The sequence below is a fragment of the Phocoena sinus genome, chromosome 9, assembly GCF_008692025.1.
Source record: "Phocoena sinus isolate mPhoSin1 chromosome 9, mPhoSin1.pri, whole genome shotgun sequence".
Classification (NCBI taxonomy): Eukaryota; Metazoa; Chordata; class Mammalia; order Artiodactyla; family Phocoenidae; genus Phocoena; species Phocoena sinus.
This window is the reverse complement of record NC_045771.1, coordinates 90,536,445-90,555,820: the sequence shown is the minus strand read 5'-3', so window position 1 is coordinate 90,555,820 and position 19,376 is coordinate 90,536,445. Positions and strand designations below refer to the sequence as shown.

The following is a 19,376-nucleotide window of genomic DNA, read 5'->3' as shown; positions in this document are numbered from 1 at the left end:
TGTTAACATGTTAGAGGAAAAAGGCGTTTTATGGGTACACAGATGTACTTATTGTTCACACACTTGAACCTGTTCAACAAGATTACTGCAATAAATGAAAACAATTTTCAAAGATGAAACCTAGATCATATTATATATTTTCAGGTACTACTTGTTAGACTTTATCTACGCTAAATTATTTCTTTTTAACGAGAAAGTCTGAACTCAGTAATATTTATTACTTATTTTTTTCCAGAAAGTGTGTTCCCGAAAGGTAGTTCATGACAGACTCTCAGCTACCCAAGAAAGAAAACTAGAAATAGTACCCAAGGACCACTCATGTACATGCCAAGGCTATGAACACTGTAAGATAGACTGAATTCTAAAAAATTGAATTAAAAATTAAAGAAAAAGAAAGGAGGGGAGTAAAAGCATCTTGCAGGCCTTAAAAAAGAAAAACCACCACCAAAACAACCCTCTTTGAAACACATACCTACAAACTCTACAGATCCACTGGGTCTCTTCAATATATGTCAAAAAAACTCTTCCAGTCTTGACAGTTCTCCTAAACTGTCACTATAAAAGTACATACTCCTAATTCCTATTCAGGGGAATATCCCAGAATAGCTCACTAAAACAGAAATGTCTTACAAGTACTGATTGAAGACACCTATTCATAAAAGTGACTAGAAGGTATCCCCCCCTTCACACAGCAGCTAAAATATCACACCAACTTAAGACAATTCCACTCTGTAATTCTCATGGTGGTGGAGCCATTTCCCTTCCCTCACTGCCAACACTGTTCTTTGACTATCTTTATTTACTGTAAAGGGTTCATTTCTGTCTTTCAAGTTACAGAAACTACTTTTAAACTGAAGTCATGAGGGGTGGTACAAGTTTTTGACCCCCTGAGCCCTAGGTTCCTGATTTCCTCCTGAAACCTAAAATGTGACAGTGGAGGAATCAACTACCTGATTGAACTGGGGCTTCTTGCTCAATAGTAACCACTCCTCAATGAATATTCAGGCCCAGCAATCTCTTAGCATTCAAACAGGTTATGTCCCAAGACCTTTAAGATCTCCAAATTCCCAAAGAAGACTCCAGCATATAACCTCCTCTACTTCATCATTTATAAAATGAGGACATTCACATCTCAGGTTTTTGGGAACATCAGAGAGAAATGCATATTAAATGGGAACAAAGCCAAGATGAAAAGGTGGCAGCAAGCCAAGATCACTCTTCACCAGTTCACTGTCTCCAACAGCGAGTGCAAAGCAATACGATTCAAAGTCATACCTCAACAAACCTACACACTTCTACAGGTCATGTATCTTTGGAGTAGCTCAGCAGTAGTGATAATCACAAATGTCAGATCCTCAAATTTCAAGGGTCCACTGTAATTTCCCCATCATACCAACAAACCAGGTGTGAATAGTGGCCAGCATAACTTGCTGAGCTCACATGGATATTTCAAAAGTAACATCTTTTGAAAAGTCACACAGTAAGGTTTTCATAAGGTGTTCAAAGGCTCATCTTTATCCACAAAGGCAGTTTAGTTTGAAAATTTGTAAATGAGTCTCTATGATAACCATAAATAGCCCCAAGTTAGGCTGGTTTTAAGTAATACTTCACAAGCAATAATAAGAGAACACTGAAAACTTCTGATGTACAAAAACTTGACATACTTTTTATCAGTTCAAGGTAGGTGGAAAAGCTAGCTAAACATGAAAATTAATCTGAATCTCAGTGAGATTCCTAAGAACTTCATTTTGTTTACCAAGCTCCATGTGCTCATCACAAGAGTTGTATCCAGGTGAGGATGGCAAATTTTCATTACACTGCAGCAACTCCAATGAGTCATTCATTCCTGAAGCTCTCTTGTCCATTACTAGCAGGAGTTTCTGTACTGCATTAGGCACCTGATTTGTCTTCACTTCCCACACCATGTTATGGTGCTCCGACTTAAAAATAATATAAGAAAAAAATGTCAAGTCATGTGATTTGGAAATAATGTAAGTATAAAATAATGTAAGTATAAAGTCAATCAGAGACATCACAATGTTGTATCTTTAATCACACATTGCTATCTGTATCCCCCTCAAAACCTTTAGACATGGATGACTGAAGGTCTATTCTATTTTGCACGTTTTTTGGAAGATTCTATTTTAATTTCTCTAGTATTTATCAACTGTGTTCATTACTTTGTTTTCTCATCTTCTGAAAGTGAACAAGTTTAACGAACTTAAAATTACAGTCTCTAACGAATATTTTTAAAAGTTTCTTGGGACTTCCCCGGCAGTCCAGTGGTTAAGACTCCGGACTTCCACTGCAGCGGTCGCGGGTTCGATCCCTGGCCAGGGAACTAAAATCCCTCAAGCCGTGTGGCAGGGCCAAAACAAAACACAAAAAACAAAACAGACAAAAAAATAAAATAGAAAAGAGTTTCTTAAAATGGCCATATACTATACTTCTTATAAAAATAAAAATGTTTTCTTAATGAGAATTTGGGACCTAACCATACTAAAAAGATACCTGACCTTCTGAATAGGCTACAATTTTTACAAAGATTAATAATATAAAATGTGGTTATACCTTTTACACTCTTGCCTTTGGACGATGATCAAATTTGTTATTTAACATGGGTGACAGAAGCAGCAAGATTTCCTGATTTCTCACCACTCCAAATCTCATTTTTTAGAAGTTCTAATGAGTTAATATGAAATACACAAAAAATTCTAACATATAGTGTTTTTTTTCTCAAAATAAAACAGAATATACTGCTCTTAAAAGCAACAAAAGTCAGGAACTCCCTGGCAGTCAAGTGGTTTGGATATGGCGCTAACTACTACCGGGGTTAGCTGAGGCCCGAGTTCGATCCCTGGTCAGGAAACTAAGATCCCGTGGTGTGACCAAAAAAAAAAAGTACCATAAAAGTCAGGTACCCTAGCCCAGGCTGATCAAAAAATGCAGTGAAAAGACATTTATACCAGAGCTTTCTAAGCCATGTCATAATCACCAACAAACACTGACAGATTTTTTTCTACAAAGGCTTTTCCAATGAACTTTTAAATCATGAAATGTTATCCTGACTATAAAATATATGACCACTGTGGAAAAAATGAAAACAGCTTTTCTTAAAAAATAAAATATAATAATTATCTCTCTTTTAAAAAATTTACTTATTATTTATTTATTTATGGCCGCGTTGGGTCTTCGTTGCTGAGCATGGGCTTTCTCTAGTTGCGGCGAGCGGGCTTCTCATTGCGGTGGCTTCTCTTGCTGCAGAGCACGGGCTCTAGGCACGCAGGCTTCGGTAGTTGTGGCTCACGGACTTAGCTGCTCTGTGGTATGTGGGATCTTCCCGGACCAGGGCTCGAACCCGTGTCCCCTGCATTGGCAGGTAGATTCTTAACCACTGTGCCACCGGGAGAGCCCCTATAATAATTATTTCTAATCCCACCAACCCGAGTTAGATACTGTGACATTTTGATGTACTATCTTACAATCCAATCTCTTTTTCATGCACAGACCTACGTTTTACCTAAATAAAATCATTTATTTTTCTTCATACTTCATATTATATATATTAATAGTTGAGACCTTTTCCTTAACATAAGTTCATAAGCACTTTCCTATGTCATTAATTTTTCAAAGATCTATTTTAAATAGTTAAATAATATACATCATCAGGATGTACCAAAATTTATTTATCCCTCCTACTGCTAAACATATTCCCAGTTTTTCCAATCTTCTAAATAACAGTGAATTTACATTCTTTTTTTTTAAGTATTTGCTTATATCTGGTTATTTTAGATTCCCAGAGACAGATTAGTAGTCGGATGGCAATTAAACATCTTCTTAAGGCTTTTGACACATACAGCCAAACTGACCACTGCCTTACTTTATTTCTAATATTTTATTTCAGATGCTTTCTGCCTGTATCCTCAAATATTACCCATTTCTTGGGCACTTAGAGCCTTACACAATACCGACGGTGAGATGTAGTATGGAGTAGTGAAAAGGGAACTGGGGTAGGTGGAAGGAAACAGGTTTGATACCAGCTTAATCACTTACTAAATCTATGAACTAAAGTGACTGAGCTTCAATATCTCCATCTGAAAACAGGGCTAATGACTCCTGTTCTTTTCTTCCTAGAGCAGTTGTGAGGATGAAATGAAACAGAGTAAAAAAAAAAAAAAAAATGTAAAATGACTTTAAAAAAAAGTTTTTTATCCCTAGACTGACATAGGGCAATATTATGCATACTATGGGCACTTCATGTTCTAAACAGGATAGTTATTGAAAACAGTTAACAACAGACCAGACAACTAGCTATTCAGCTTCGGTAATTTCCTCCCTGGGAAATCTGACAAGTTATCCAACACATCTCAATAAAAAGTCACAGATCATACCACTACTTTAAGCAAATAACAGTTTATCTAAAAGATGTTTGAAGCATTCCCAACAAATGAACGCTTTTCCAGTAGGGACAAGCTACTATGTAGTGATTAATCACAGTCTTATGATATAGTTACAGCAAATCTGCTAGGGTATAACAAAATAATTTCCTACAAAATTGGTGGCTACAAGAGATATGGTAACACAAATCGACTTCTCAAGCGTAAGTAGCCAAATCCTGATTCTGAGCCTCCACCTTCTCGTTGCAAAAGCCAAGCAAACTTAGCTTGATCTGAGATTCTCGACCCTAGTGGCACACAGAACCATGTCTGCTTCAAACCAATGATGCCCAGGCCCCACCTTCCTTCCGAAGCAAGTGGTTTATTTGGTCTGGGGTACAACCCTGGCGCACTGGTTTTTACTTGTTTTCTTTCAAAAGAACCCCTGGTGTGTTGTGAGAACCAGCAGGCTAAAAATGACTGCCACATTCCTTTTTATGTAAATATATGTGTGTATATATATTCATTTATTTAATACATATTATGTACAAGGCACTATACTAGGTGCATCGATGAACAGCTGATCATGAATCTCAAGGAATCTTCACTTTAGTGGAACGATATAAGCAAATGACCATAGTTCTACAAAGCCAGGGCTTGGCTATGAATGGGTAAAAAAGGATGGGAGGCTCCCAATGAGAAACTCACACGAGCAAACTCACACAGTTAGCAAAGGACTGGATGAAATCAGAAGAACATAGAAGCCAGAAGGCAGGATGGCCTTTTGTGTCTCCCGGTCATCCATCAATACTAAGGCTGGAAAGGTAGACTGGGATCAGAATTTTCAATCCTAATTTAGGAAAACTGGTTAGTTGGTTTGTTTTTTGTAGACAAGGATAAGTAAGGACTTTGACAGTAGGCTCCTGAGTTCATAGTATATTTGCTAACTTGCCAGCTATGTGCCCTGGACAATTTATTTAAAATCTTTATGACTTGTTTGTAAAATGTAAATAATAAAAGCATCTGTATAGGTTGTTGTAAAAACTCAGTGAACTCATAAATGTCAAAAGCTTACAGTAGTGCCTAACAGAGCAAATTCTCAATGTAGACTGGCCAGTATTATTATTAGCAACTAGCAGACAATGGGAACCACTGCATACTTTTGAACAGAGGTCTAACATGATCAGAACCACATTTTAAACATTTTTTTGAGTCTATTTAAAAAACCATACTGAAACACGGTATGAGTATGCAGGAACATCTATAACAAATATTTAAGGGAGAGTGTATTAAGAGTAGAGTATATTCACATTCCCAATTTCTGTCTGTGCCACTCGCTCCCAGCCTCCTTTGAGAGTTCTCATGAGGGACTTCCCTGGTGGTCCAGTGGTTAAGACTCTGAGCTTCCACTGCAGGGGGCCCGTCAACAGGAAGATCCTGCATGCCCTGCCTTGTGGCCAGAAAGTCCTCATGAAAGAAACGGTAACTGGTAGTATCAGTGCAGACTCCTTGTTTAGTAATGCCCCAAACATGAGAGAAACTAGTTATTCTGTGTAAGTTCTTGGAACAATCAATATTAAGTTTAGATGGCAGATTTTAACCCTTCCCATAGAAAACTTTTCAACATCTTAAGTACGGAGAACACAATTCATCATCCTGACTTAGTGACTCAAACTCCGTATCAACATCTGTACATGCCTCATATACAGATGTGATCGGCCTAAGTCAGCCCAAGTTGCAATTTTAAACTTGAAAAATTTCTCACTTTTCCCCTTTATTATGAAATTCAGAGTTGCGATATTCATGTATACCTGTCCTCAGAGCTCTCCTTACGGGTAGGAAGCAGAGCTGCAGTTCGTTTGTGGTGTCCTCCCCCTCCCTCTGCAGAGCCCTTTCGTTTTCTCATTCTTCCCAGATAGGTTCGCTCTCCGCCTCAGCAGGTCCCGGGTGCCCGGTCACCATTCACTCTGCACTCATATCTCCTTGCAACTTCTAGCATTTCTTCAGCACTCTGTCTTAGTAAGCTACCAACATCTCATCACAATACTCTTTAAATGAAGTTGGAAAAAAACATTTTAGTTTCAAAGCAAGTAACAAAAGGGACCAAATAGGGCTTCCCTGGTGGCACAGTGGTTGGGAGTCCGCCTGCCCATTCAGGGGACGCGGGTTCGTGCCCCGGTCTGGGAGGATCCCACATGCCGCGGAGCGGGTGGGCCCGTGAGCCATGGCCGCTGAGCCTGCGCATCCGGAGCCTGTGCTCCACAACGGGAGAGGCCACAGCAGTGAGAGGCCCGCGTACCGCAAAAAAAAAAACCAAAAGGGACCAAATAAATATTTGTTGAACTTGAGTTCTATGTGTTTTCACCTCTCATTGCTCAAGACTATCAAAAGTCTGGTCTTGAGATAGTGGAAGTTCTCCTTCTGTAAACCTCCTGTACAGTAAACGGGAGCCTAGACTTCAAGTCAACAGACTTGAAGTTCACCTGCTAGCCAGGTAACCTGGGGCAGGTCGCTTAATCTCAAGGTGCCTCTACTTATCTCACAGGGCTATTGTGAGAATTAAATAAAATACATGAAACCAAAATTCAAGCCCATAGACAAAGGTAAGCTTTTTGTCTCTCAGTTTTCTGTCAAACTATAGTATTGAGGGGAAACAAGGCCTCTGATACCGTAAAGGAACACCAGAAGAGTCCGTACTCAAAAATAACTCCCCACATACACCAATTTAGATATTCATTATGATAAACAAGCTCCTCTTTCAAATTTCTCCTGGTAGAGCTAACACTATTGTTCATTCATGCTTTTGTATACCACTCTGGTATTACAGGATTGGACATAGCTCATCTTGTGTTTAGTTAACTCCGTACACGTCAACTCTTCACTAGATCTGTGAATTCTCAAAAAGGAAGAGTAAAATTCTCCAGCAGTTGTACTTTGAAATGTCATGTTCAATATTACAAATTTTTATTTTATTGAGTGGGGATGAGAAGGCCCTACTGCATTTGTTTTGCAAACTTTCAGAAGTAAATATCCACAAAATCTTAGGAAAAGGAGAGGAAGAGATGCCTAAAAATAGCCAAGTCTCACTGAATGAAAAAGAAGGAAATTAGGTTTTACTAAATGTCTATCTACTATGTGCCAAGCATTTCCACATACTTCACTTAACTTTGTATAAACTTCAAAACAGCTCTGAACAAAGTATTACTCTGGATGAGGAAGCACTTCCCTGGAGGTCCAGTGGTTAAGATTCTGCCCTCCCACGGCAGGGGGCACGGGTTTGATACCTGGGTCAGGGAACTAAGATCCCGCATGCCATGCAGCACAGCCAAGAAAAAATATATATATAATAATAATATTCTGGATGAGAAAAACAGGGCTCTAATGACTGCATGGGACCATTTTCTCTTCAAAAAAAAAAAAAGAAACTGAGAAAAAGGACAAAAGGGATAGACCAACGTAAGTTAGACACCTAATTTCAACTACGTTCAAGTGCCAATTCTTCCCTGACTCCTTATCTTTCCATCCTCATTATGGACATCAAGGAAAGGATCTTCTACATGCCCTCCCTTAATCCTGAAGAACTTCTATATCAAGCTCAAACTGTTTGTGGGGAGAAGGTGAAGAGACAGTAATTTGCAATTACTTTATAACTCTAACATGAGGAATTGAAGTGGTATTTAAAATGGATTACATAATTCCAAGCTAAAATAAGCCTCCATTACAAACTATATTAAACATAACTTTCTACACCAAAAGCAGTTGAAGCCTTAATGTAGTTCTTTTAGAATATTTTCAATGAAACTTCAAACAAAAGATTTCAGAGAAATGTTTCTACAACTCTAGTTTGCCACAGTGCTGAGGTAAAAAAAAAAAAAAAAAATCCACACCCCAACAGTGGGTGGTATTCTTTCCATAAAATATATTACTGTAGAGCATCACTTACCATCTATATGACTCTGAACAGTTTAACTTCTATGCCTCAGTTTTCTTCTTTCTAAATGGGACCAGCGCCTGTCTACCTTTCATAGTTATTGGAAGTATATAAGACACTACATCACACACCCTTACCTGGTTCCAAAGCATTCTCCTACCAATCAGTCGCCCAGTGCCAAATACGTCTATATAAGCTCTTATTAATTTTGTGCTGACTTGACACAAAATACTGAAATTGATGAAGATAACAGCAAACCCCTAACACACCACTACAAGCTATCCACAAACCTGTTAAAAAGAGTACTGTCAATTCACATAGTACTTAAGATGAGTCACTGTATGAAAAAACCTTTAAATCATATATGAAAGAATTCTTACATGAAAGAAATTTATTTTCCCAAACTTGATTGTAACTGTAAAAAATTTCACATTACGTATAACAACTTGTGGAAGAAGCTTTTCTAAACTACTACCAATAACTTCTAAAAATTTAATCAACTATATTATAGAAGAAAATTATTTTTCTATTTTGTCTACAGAAAATGACAGTGTAAACTATGATATGAAATACCAAAGTAAATGCAGATCAAAATATGAAGGTATATGACTATTACTGATGGGTCAGGCATAAACAAGAATATACAAGAATATCATTGTTAATAAAGAATATCACTTTTCCTCAATTTTTTGATATACAAACGTATTTGTCAGCTTAAAAAAATTTGTTGTGATTTATTTTCTCATTCTAGATAAAAGTTCGCCTTCATACTCAAAAGATAATACATGTAAAATACCTGGCATTGTCTCATTAACATGGTACTAACTTATCATAATTTATGGCAGAAAAAGTACTAATATTTTCATTTCAAACAAATACAGCAGACCAGCTAGCAATTCTCCCTCAAGGGCCTTCAAGGTCTAGCAGTTTATTCATTCATAAAGCCCGTTAGCCTTCATCACGGAGCATTTGGATAGTGAGGAAAACGTCCAAAGAAATTAAAATACAGTGGAGGAGACAACTCTTAAAGCGACAGTACCATGTTTGAAGTCTGAGAAGCAAGCACTGTGAAACATGGGAAATCTTGGGAAATCCCGGGAGAGGGTAACTTTTAAAATAACATATGCAGTAGAAGTTTGAGAAGTGAACAAGGGGGAAGAGTTTTCCAGGCTGAAAAAGGTAATGGGGCTTATGAAATTAAATAAAATGGAAACTAGAAAGTGAAATCAAAATTTCATTCTATAAATAATATATTAGTCAAGTTAGAATAAACAAAAACTATTGTTTTAAAGTACTTTGCTATAAAGTGGCTAAACGGCTTCCTCAAATGTATAAAGTAGCTCAAAAACTTAATGAGTGTATTTAATTCTTTGAATATAATTCAAATTTCCTTAAAACTTTGTCAATAATTACCTGCTCAGCAAGAACTAAGTAGTTTAATCATGGAAACTCAACAGTTGACCCTAACACTCTCGTTAGCAAGCTAAAGCAGAAAATATCAAAAACAATAACAAAAAGGAACGACGGAAAGAACTAGAAGTACATCACAAATGTAGATCATTATCAATAGTTAAACAATAGAAAAGTATTTACAAATGTTAAAATTATTTTAATTCTCAAAAGGTAACTTTAATTTCAAGACCACTGCTGGGAATCACCTGTTATTGCTAGTTAGAGGGAAATAAATGTAAAGCACTTAGTCTAAATTGTTGGTAGGACGCCAACACTTTGTAGTATATACACAACTCCCTTTTACCCTCCTCCCTTCTTAGCATCACTGGCTCCCAGAGCTAAAGAGTCTGAGTATCTCCCTGCAGCCACAGCTCCTTTTACAAAAGATTCTTGCTGAAAACTCCTAAAGAATGAACTCTAGATGGTGTAGAACGCACCGCGGAAAGTGAAATCCCCTAGACTGCGTGTAGCGTTAGAAGAAGCTACAAAAACCGGGCCCCGACTGTCGATTTCGCCGGGATTATTTGTTTTGTTTTAATCTGCCTGGGGCAGCAGTATAGGTTGGAAGGCGGAGACTGGAATCGCCTGCCAAGCCTCGCTCTCGGTCACACAGAGGCAGTGCCTCCCGGTTCACGCCAAGTCCATCCCCCACCCTCTTTCGCCATTCATCGCGTTCCCCTCCCCTCCCCCCATCATGTGACCGCAGCCTGGACTCCAGGCTTGTTTTTCCCCTCAGCTCAGCCCCACCGCGCAGGCGCCAAGGAGCCCATTCATTCGAACTGCGTAACAATGAGCCCCAGGGCCCAGCGGCTCCGCGAGCTTCCCAGCTCGACCCGAGCCCCTCTCGGCCCCTAAAGAGGCGGCGCCTCACGGCAGTCCCCCACCCGCGGCCGGCCGCCCACCCCGGGCCAACCTCCGACCCTCCGCCTACTCGCGAGGAGTTGAAGTCAAACTTTCCGGGGCAGCCCCGGCGCCGCGTCAGCCCCCTTCCCCCGCCCAGGCCCGCCCCATCTCCGCACCCGGCTCGGCCACCCACCGCGCCACCCTGCCCGGAGCACCGTCCTCGCCTACGCCTCCCAGCCCCCGCCCCGAGACCCCCACGGGCCGCGCCGCCGCGAAGCCCAGGTGAGCTTGCGGGAAGCGCCGGTCCGGTGGGTTCGCCTCGGGCAGATATCGGACGGTTAACTGCCCCCGCCGTGAGGAAGAGGAGCGCCGACCCGAGCTCGCCCGGCCGCCCGATACCTTCGGGATCCTGCCCCTCCCTTCCCCACCCCCACCCCTTCCCGAACAGAAAGACAACAAACCCGTCGCGGAGTGCGGGCAGCCCCGGCGCGGGCCGCCCTGGCCGCGACAACACCACCAGCAACTCGTGTACCCCTCTCCGACTGACGCCGGCTTCCCCGGCGCACGTTAATGCTCCCGCCGCCACTCTTAGTCCTCAACCGAAACTTTCCTACTTACCAAACCCGTCGCCATTACCAAGTCTTTCAAGCTTCGTCTTCCCCCTCCCCTCAAACCCCCGGAGGTTGAGCCTCCTCCCAGCTCCTTCGCCCTCTTATTGGTCTGTGGAACTGCCATTCGATTCTTCCCCTTTCCCATTGGGTGATACCGTGTTCCGTCTCGGGGGGCGGGCTTGTATTGACTTTTGTGTTGTGTTTAGTGGAGAAGATGGCGTGTCAATCACTAGGGTGAGCGCTTCGGATTGGATTGCTGCCGAGACTGCCGGGACCCGAGCCAAACTTTGCCCGCGAAATGGATTGTGGGTTCGTAGTCTCGGCCTAGCTGCGTTCCTCTTAGGAACTGCGCGTCGGAGGAACCGATTGGACTACATATCCCAGAAGCGCGTGCACAGTACAGGCTTGATAGTAAACAAGAGTCATAGGGACACGTGTATCAGCTCGTTTGTTTTGGTGTCTGGGACAAAAGGGAGGGGGAGAAGGAAGTGAGTGTTTTAGAGCTTTGGCCTTTTCTCTTCCTCTGGTAGCACTTGAGAGCCGCCCCAAACCTCTCGCAGCACCCATTCCGGGCCATAAACAGCCAGAGTCGCTCGCTGCTCAAAGTTTGGCAGGAGGCCAAGGTATTGTTTTAGTGCGAGGGGAAGGAGATGACTGCACAAGCGGAAGCAGCGCTGCCTCTTGGGGGACCCAGTCACCCACAAATCACGGCCCCAGGCATAGTGGGGATAATAAAGGTGGTGCTGGGCTCCAGTGGGAAGACTTAGCATTATTTTATCCTGAGCCTGGCCTCGCCCCTCCCGGGACAGCAGCTTGAGATTTCTCTGCCAACTCTGTTCAGTTCACCCGAGATTTTTTGAATGGCGTCTACGTGCCAGGCACCGAGAGGCTTGGGGATGAGCTGTGAGAGAGAAGCTCGGGGTCTGGAGAATTTACAAAGCTCGGGACGGGAGGGGCGAGGGGCGATTACTACTGACTTTGGAATTAAGGGAAGTCAAAGCGATGTTTTCCATATTGACCAGCTTGCTCGTTGTTTAAGGTAATCAGAGGGGTATAATGTGTGACTTAAACTGATTTAATTTGTGAATTGATATCTGAATTTCTCTGGTGAGTTTTTGTTAACCAGTTTTTCTCTCCAGAGGTCTTCCCATTGATGAAAGAAGAATGTCTTCCCGCTTCGTTTTCACTAGGAGTTCCTCAAGTTACTAATGCTCTGACTCACCCGAGGAGGATGGCTTCTCTGGCTTTATAGTTACCTTCACTTTAAATAAGGCTGTCCAGTCCCTAGTCTATAATTGATGTTTTTACCATTCCCATTACAAAGGCATTATTCACCTTTTTTCCTTTGAAGCTTTAGTGTTTAACCATTTAAGCTATGCTTTAGGTTTTATATCTTTAGATCACTATATGTATGTTTAAAATTAAGGGCAGGAAACATATTAGTGAGAAATCTATAAAGTCAAACTTTTGGAAAGGAGCCTTAAATCCTAGCTGGTTATTCCTTTAAACCCCCTACATTTCGTGAATTTTTAAATCTATCTGAAACCCACATAACAAATCTGGAAATCCAAAATAACTTTCCCATATTGCAATAAGTTTCCAAATTCTGTTAGGGATTCCCTGTTCGAATCCTTAAATGGAAATTATGGAATAGTCCTCCCTACCATGTGATCAAAGATTCACTTTCTGTATTCACAAATAGTAATCAAACATTTTTTTGTAATTCAGAGGACCAATAAAATGCCTAAATTTTTCCCTGAGTAAAAAGGACAAGATTTGTATTTACAATCATTCAGAGATTAATGGAGTGACCCCGGGACTCGAATGTGGCCCTGCTATTCTGTGTATTTTTATTTTCTTCCTTTTTTTTTAACAGTGGAGGGTCATTGTGCCCCAGAATTGAAAAATTGAAAATATGAACTCCAGTGTTTAATTTCTTGACAGAAAGAAAAATCCATGGAATTCACCTGATTACTGAAAACTAAAATCTGAGCTATTTATGAGTAACTCCCTCCAGGAAACTAAAAAGCTTTCCCTCCCTGAAAAATGAACTCTCAAGAGCTGGTGCCACTCCTTTCTCCCCTTCACTGTATAAACCATGAGATCTACTTTTGGCTGAACCTTAACTTATAAAAGGTTTTTTAATTGAAAGCGTTTACTAAAAGCCTTAGTGGAGATATTTTTATTTGTGGAATAAATGGGATGACGTGAAGAATAACTTCACCTACAGAAGATGGCAAGAATAACTTCACCTACAGATCAAGCTGTTGTACATTATTAGAAATGATTATCTTTTAATAGCCCTGTAAAGGTTTTTCTATCCATTCATTCAAAAATATTTATTCCGTGCCTACTATTGGTTGACCACTGTGCTAGTTGATAAGGATACAAAGATATAAAATATTTTCACATACTCTCGTTTTTGTCCAAGTCATTAAATCGAAGAGTAAAATTCTCATAGTTCAGTCACAACTGATTAAATGTCAGTGTTAGAATCTCTATACCTCTAAGTGGACAATTAGTCCTGTCTTCTGACTCTCCTGGGAAACTAAATGCCTAGATTAGTACCTTATGTATATTTAACAGGAACATCATCATTCATTCTTGGATGGCTAACAAAACCAACCGACTCCTAAGCCAGAACAAAGATCAAAGTACAAAACCAGTAAGATCTCTTTAGAAATCTTTACATATGTAAATTCTACTCTTTCACTAAAACAGATATAAAGAATTTTTTATCACTAATATATTATTTATATATAATAAAATATAAAATGAGGTTTATATTTTATATAATGGATATAAAATCTTTATATATATATAAAGAACATCTGTTCATAAGATACTTCCATGATAAAACTGACATTAAAAAATTAGTTTCTTTAAATAGCACCTACTTTTGGTTAGCTATGATATACACACACACGTTACACATAAACTATGCCCAGATAGGTCAAGAAGTTGTCTACTAACATCCAAATGTCTTTTCAGCAGTTTGTAAAATACTTCTGTCTTTATAAAGAAACATCAAGTTCTAGTTTGTTAGTTAAAAAAATAACTAGATAAATCCTACTTAGGGGTGAAATTAAACAATGTATTTCCCTGGATTCCACCACATTTGGTACACCAATGACTACTGTGCTGGACTAAGAAAGGTAGGAGAAAAAGCACATGGCACTGCGCTTAAATATTTAAAATATTGCTGTTGGGGGAATACCCTGGTTGCGCAGTGGTTAGGTCTCTGCGCTTTCCACTACCCCGCACTCCATGCCCCTCCCTCTTCCCCAAGCCTCTCGGTGCGGCCAAAAAAAAAAAAAAAATCGCTCTTCAAAATGTTAAAAGGTAATCAAGTACTCAAATTAGAAAATGGAGCACATAGATGGACTAAAATAGTTAAGTGCCCAAACTTTTCAGGTAGTATCTTTCTTGGCAGATTATTTAAACTCTTATACAAATATCCTTCCATATATCTTAGTATACTTTATAAAATGAGCTAATTTTATAATTATCTTAGTTCAAAGTACTCAGGTAAACTCAAATTGTAAGGAATTGCCTGGGAATTAAATGATGAAGGCCCTTTCAGGACTGAGAAGTATGTCTTTTGTGTTTGTAATTTTTGATGCAATTAAAAGTTTAGATTTTCCTCACATGACCATAAAGCAAGACCTTTCTTCAGTGGTTGATATGTGGGTGACATAACGCAATCACCACTAGGAGGAAGAATCAAGGATTGTTGGAACACACAGATACAGAGAACAGAGTAGTGGTTACTAGAGGGAAAGGGGCGCAGTGGGGGGAGGGAAAAATGGGTTAAGCGGATCAACTGTATGGTGACAGATGGAAACTAAATTTTTGGTGGTGAGCACGCTGTAGTGTATTCCGAAGTAGAAATATGTTGTACATATGAAACATATAATGTTATAAACCAATGTTACCGCAATAAAAAATTTAAGAAGAAGAATTGTTGGGTTTCTGAGATAGGTAGGATTTCTGGCTGGGATACCTGTGGTGCGTCAGTGCTATTGTCAATGCTGTTGACAGAGATAGGGAATGTTGGAAAAACCAGAGATGGACACTGGGAGAAGGGGAAAGGATGGGGTCAAGTTCAGATGATGAGCTCCCTGTGCAGGCAGGAAATTTTTGTACCCAGTTCCTGTAAGCAGCTGAACGTATTTGTCTGGCGTTTAGGACAGCCAAGTCTAGAGAAATAAACGTGGGTGTCCTCAGCCCTCAGAAAGTTTTTGTAAGTTGTGCAATTTAGTATTACTGAAAATGTATTAGAGAAGGCAACAATTCTATTTAAAAAATTTTTTTTGATGTGGACCATTTTTAAAGTCTTTATTGGATTTGTTACTATATATATATATATATATATATATATATATTTTTTTTTTTTTTTTTTAATGTTTTGGTTTATTGGCCAAGAGGTATGTGGGATCTTAGCTCCCCAACCAGGGATTGAACCCGCACTCCCTGCATTGGAAGGCGAAGTCTTAACCACTGGACCACCAGGGAAGTCCTGCAACAATTCTATTTAATCCCACTTCCACTTTATAAAATCAAGAAGCAGAAATGTAACGGTTTTCATCTGCTCAAAGGACAGTTCTCACGTCTTTCATTGCAAATTTTCTAGAATAGATCATTCCTGTATCTGAAATGTTTAACACAAACTTCCACACATTTTCTTTTATGTCTGTTTGGTATCCTAGGCCTTTCTCTATGTATTGATATTTTCTTTTAGTTGCCAGTAAGATGTAGCTCATTTTAGAGACAACTCTGATAAAAAGCAATTAAGATCATAGGAGTAATATATATTTAAATGTGCTACACAACATTTTTGCTTACATTTAGCTCCCCGCAAATTCACATTATTTCATCCTTCCATATTTCTTATGCGTCTTTCTGTCTGGTCCATATTGTATGCATCGTTTTGTCCAGGCATAGATACCTGCTGAACAGGTGAATAAAAGGAGAAAATAAGCAGCATGAATTTTCTTATTAGTATATAGTGTGTCATATGTTATGCTGTAGGTTATATGTTGTTTTGAATGTTGACCCCGTTAAAAAGCTTCCATGTGCTTTATGTGTCACTTGCTGTGTAGATTCATCACTATTTTTTGAGAACAGATCTCATCTTCTTATGCATTTAAGCACTATCTTATAATTCATTTTGATTCCCTCACGGTGCCAATCACACAAAGGCAGACAGTATTTGTCTCATTAATACACGCCAACTCCTTCAAGTTACAAAGCATATCAAAATGTGTGCTACAGTAATAAAAATATGGAAGATAAAATTTCAGTTCAGCTTTAAAGGGCAATTAAAAGATTTGCCAAAGATGTCTTTACAGGGAACACCTCTCCTAAGATAATTAAGATATTATTTGGCTTTAAAAAATGTCATTCATATACATTTCAAGAATACAGTCATTTTGTAAAGAGAGTTCCACTTGTATTAAATGTCAGCTTTCGGCCTAAAAGATGCAGTGCAGTTCTAGTGATACATGGCTCACTCTCTTGTTCCTCAGCAGGGACTGTGGTAGGTTTTAAGGCAGAGATGGAAAATCAGCAGTTAGAAGCAACTCTATCTGAGATTTTGCCTGGGCATATTTACTGCTCATAAACTCACTCAAGGGTTCTACTTTGTAAGATTTTTTTATGTGAAATAGAAAACATAGAGGGTTTCACTTCTGGGTTGTTACAGTCAAGCATCAAGGCTGCTTTTGTCCTTTCAGAGACCATTTCCAGCTCACTCTTAACCTTCTGCTTGGAAAAAAGGCCATTTTTGTTTTTCCAATTGTGACCGAAGCCAAGTGCCTGATGTACATTGAGGCCAAACATATCGGAGTTTGGAGCAGAAAAAGGTTTACTGCAGGCCAAGCAAAGAGAATGGGGGGCTCGTGTTAAATAAAAAAAAAAAAAAACCAAACTCCCCGCTGGGTTTCAGGGAAGAGTTTTTAAAGTCAAAATTTGAGGTGAGGGCACAGGGTGTGACTTTCTTCTGATTGGTTGGTGGTGAGGTAATAGGTCAGGGCTTCAGGAGTCTTGAGCTCAGCCTGAAGTTACCATCCTCCACCTGCTTGGGGACCTTAGTTCCTGTAGAAGAACTCAGAGATGTACCAGATTGTTATGTGTATCTCTTCAAGAGGAACCACGACCCTGCCCCTTCTCTGCACTGTTGTTTCTTTACTGCTTTTCCTTTCTTCCCATTCCCTCACTTCCCTAATTAGTAACATTGAATCTGCCCTCTGGAACTCAGGGAAAGTCTAGGAGGCTGAAGCCTTTTCCTACAAACAAGAAACGGGACAGGAAAGCCTTTTGCTGTGTACCCCACAGGTCCTGCTTGTTGCACAATTTAGAGTAATAAATGCATCTACTTTAAAGACTCAGTTATAATTGGTACTAACAACATTTCACATATTACATTTTGCAGTGACGTTTTAATCTTTTTGGAAAACAGCAAGACCCAGCTGTGGTTAAATCAGAATCTGGGAACAACACCTGACAGGTGGCCTTTCATTTTTAAGGTGGAGACAATTACCTCCGTATCATCCACCATCACATCTTCCCTTATATAAGTTACACGCTTCTTCAGGATTTCCTAGGCAACTTTAAATTTGCAAACATAGAGCATAAAAAAGGGACAGGAAGACCCAGATCTGTTGGTCAAATAGTTTTCCTTGGAAACTTTGTACACATTTCTCTATATACTAGGCTCAAACATCATTAAGAGAATATGAGTGTGGACAAAAAAACATTACCTACCATTTCAGTAAACAAAGAATGTTGTCTGCCTTCAAGCCAGTAGCCACGGTGCCATCCATACCAGTGCGCCCTAAGGGGAATTCAGGATGGAGAAAAACAGGATACTGGCCCTAGATAATTAAGATATATATCAGAGGAATAATTTCAATGAGCCCAGACTCTTGCATCCCCCCATACATAGAAAAGCACTAAAATCACTGAGATCTTTTTTTGTGTGTGTGATTAGCAGTAATCTTTTGATGTCTGACTACATTTTTGTTTTTTCAGCAAAAACTCCTATATATCCTGGCCCCTCCCTTACCCTTTGGAACAGTCCCTCAGAGCTATCTGAGAGGCTGTTGCCTGGGCTGTAGCCCTCAGTAAGGTCCCCAAATAAATATATTAATATCTCAGAACTTTTAGGCTGTGTGGGGTTTTTTTTCTGTTGAAGTGACAGACCAAGAATTGCAGGAGGAAGCAAGAGATCTCGATTGCCCATGAGTTCTGCCATGGATGCACAAAGTAAATGATTTTGATGGAATCATTGATTTTTCTCACTTATACAAATGGGATTGTTAACCTCTCATAATTACTGTTGGGCACACAAGTCCTCCACAAACACCTGGTTTACCTTATTGCTAACATTTCCATTATTCACTTTATTTTCAAGGTGTTTTTTTTTTAAATACTCGTAAAGACTAACAACTACATAGTTTCAGTTGCTCAACCAGTTTTGCTGCCTTGAAAAGTATCGTGGAAGAGGTAAGGTCTCAACTCTTTCTCCAATTTCCTTCTTTCTTTCTCTTTTTTTCCTCCAATTTCTTCTCATCAAAATTCTTTCTGATATTCAACATGAGGCTGTACCTCACACTTTTATTTTAGAAGGCAGCATTCCTTATCATTCTATTTCTCCCTTATATATTAATAATCCTGTTTCTCCCTTATGTATTAATAGTTCTATTTCTCTCTTAGGCATTAACATTTTATTTAGATAGGAGAATCCCTTTTTCAGTTGTTTAAGCTTGATAATACAGCTTATCCAGATGTATTACTTACCATGCTAGGCTTATACATTATTCATATTCTTTAAGAATGCCAAAGGCCATCTAGTCCTTGTTACAAACATAACATTTCTTGAAAAAAATTAGGAAAAATTATATTCATATTTTAAAGATGCTTTAGAAAGGAAAAGGACTTAGCACTTAATCCTACATATTTCAGTAAAATCCAAAATTCCTTGCTTCATGCCCTATGTTTCACTTGCAGCATTTTAAATAGTCTGCTAGCCAGGGTTTAAAGAATGAACCAAAAACACATTCACACAGCATGCGTCACAAGTAGTATTTATGTTAAAGTATATGCACCAAGACATATACTACCAAATGTCAAATAGATAGCTAGTGGGAAGCAGCCGCATAG

The 19,376-nt window shown here is 39.5% G+C and overlaps 1 protein-coding gene across 4 annotated transcripts in view; it reads right to left on the bottom strand.

Annotated features, from left to right (window-relative positions):
- Window positions 1–13,581, bottom strand: part of HBP1 (HMG-box transcription factor 1) — a 33,533-nt gene extending 19,952 nt beyond the window's left edge. Inside the window, exons 1-3 of one of the 4 annotated variants that reach the window (XM_032642664.1) lie at window positions 11,221–11,254; window positions 3,159–3,367; window positions 1,757–1,940 (exon numbers count right to left, since the gene is read on the bottom strand). In XM_032642664.1, the coding sequence (XP_032498555.1) occupies window positions 1,757–1,925 (169 nt within the window). In that variant the 5' untranslated portion in view covers window positions 1,926–1,940; window positions 3,159–3,367; window positions 11,221–11,254. Of the gene's footprint in view, window positions 1–1,756; window positions 1,941–3,158; window positions 3,368–6,187; window positions 6,404–11,220 lie in introns of those variants that run through there. The other 3 variants (XM_032642663.1, XM_032642662.1, XM_032642665.1) reach the window with 3 other exon arrangements.
- Window positions 13,582–19,376: the final 5,795 nt, after the last annotated feature.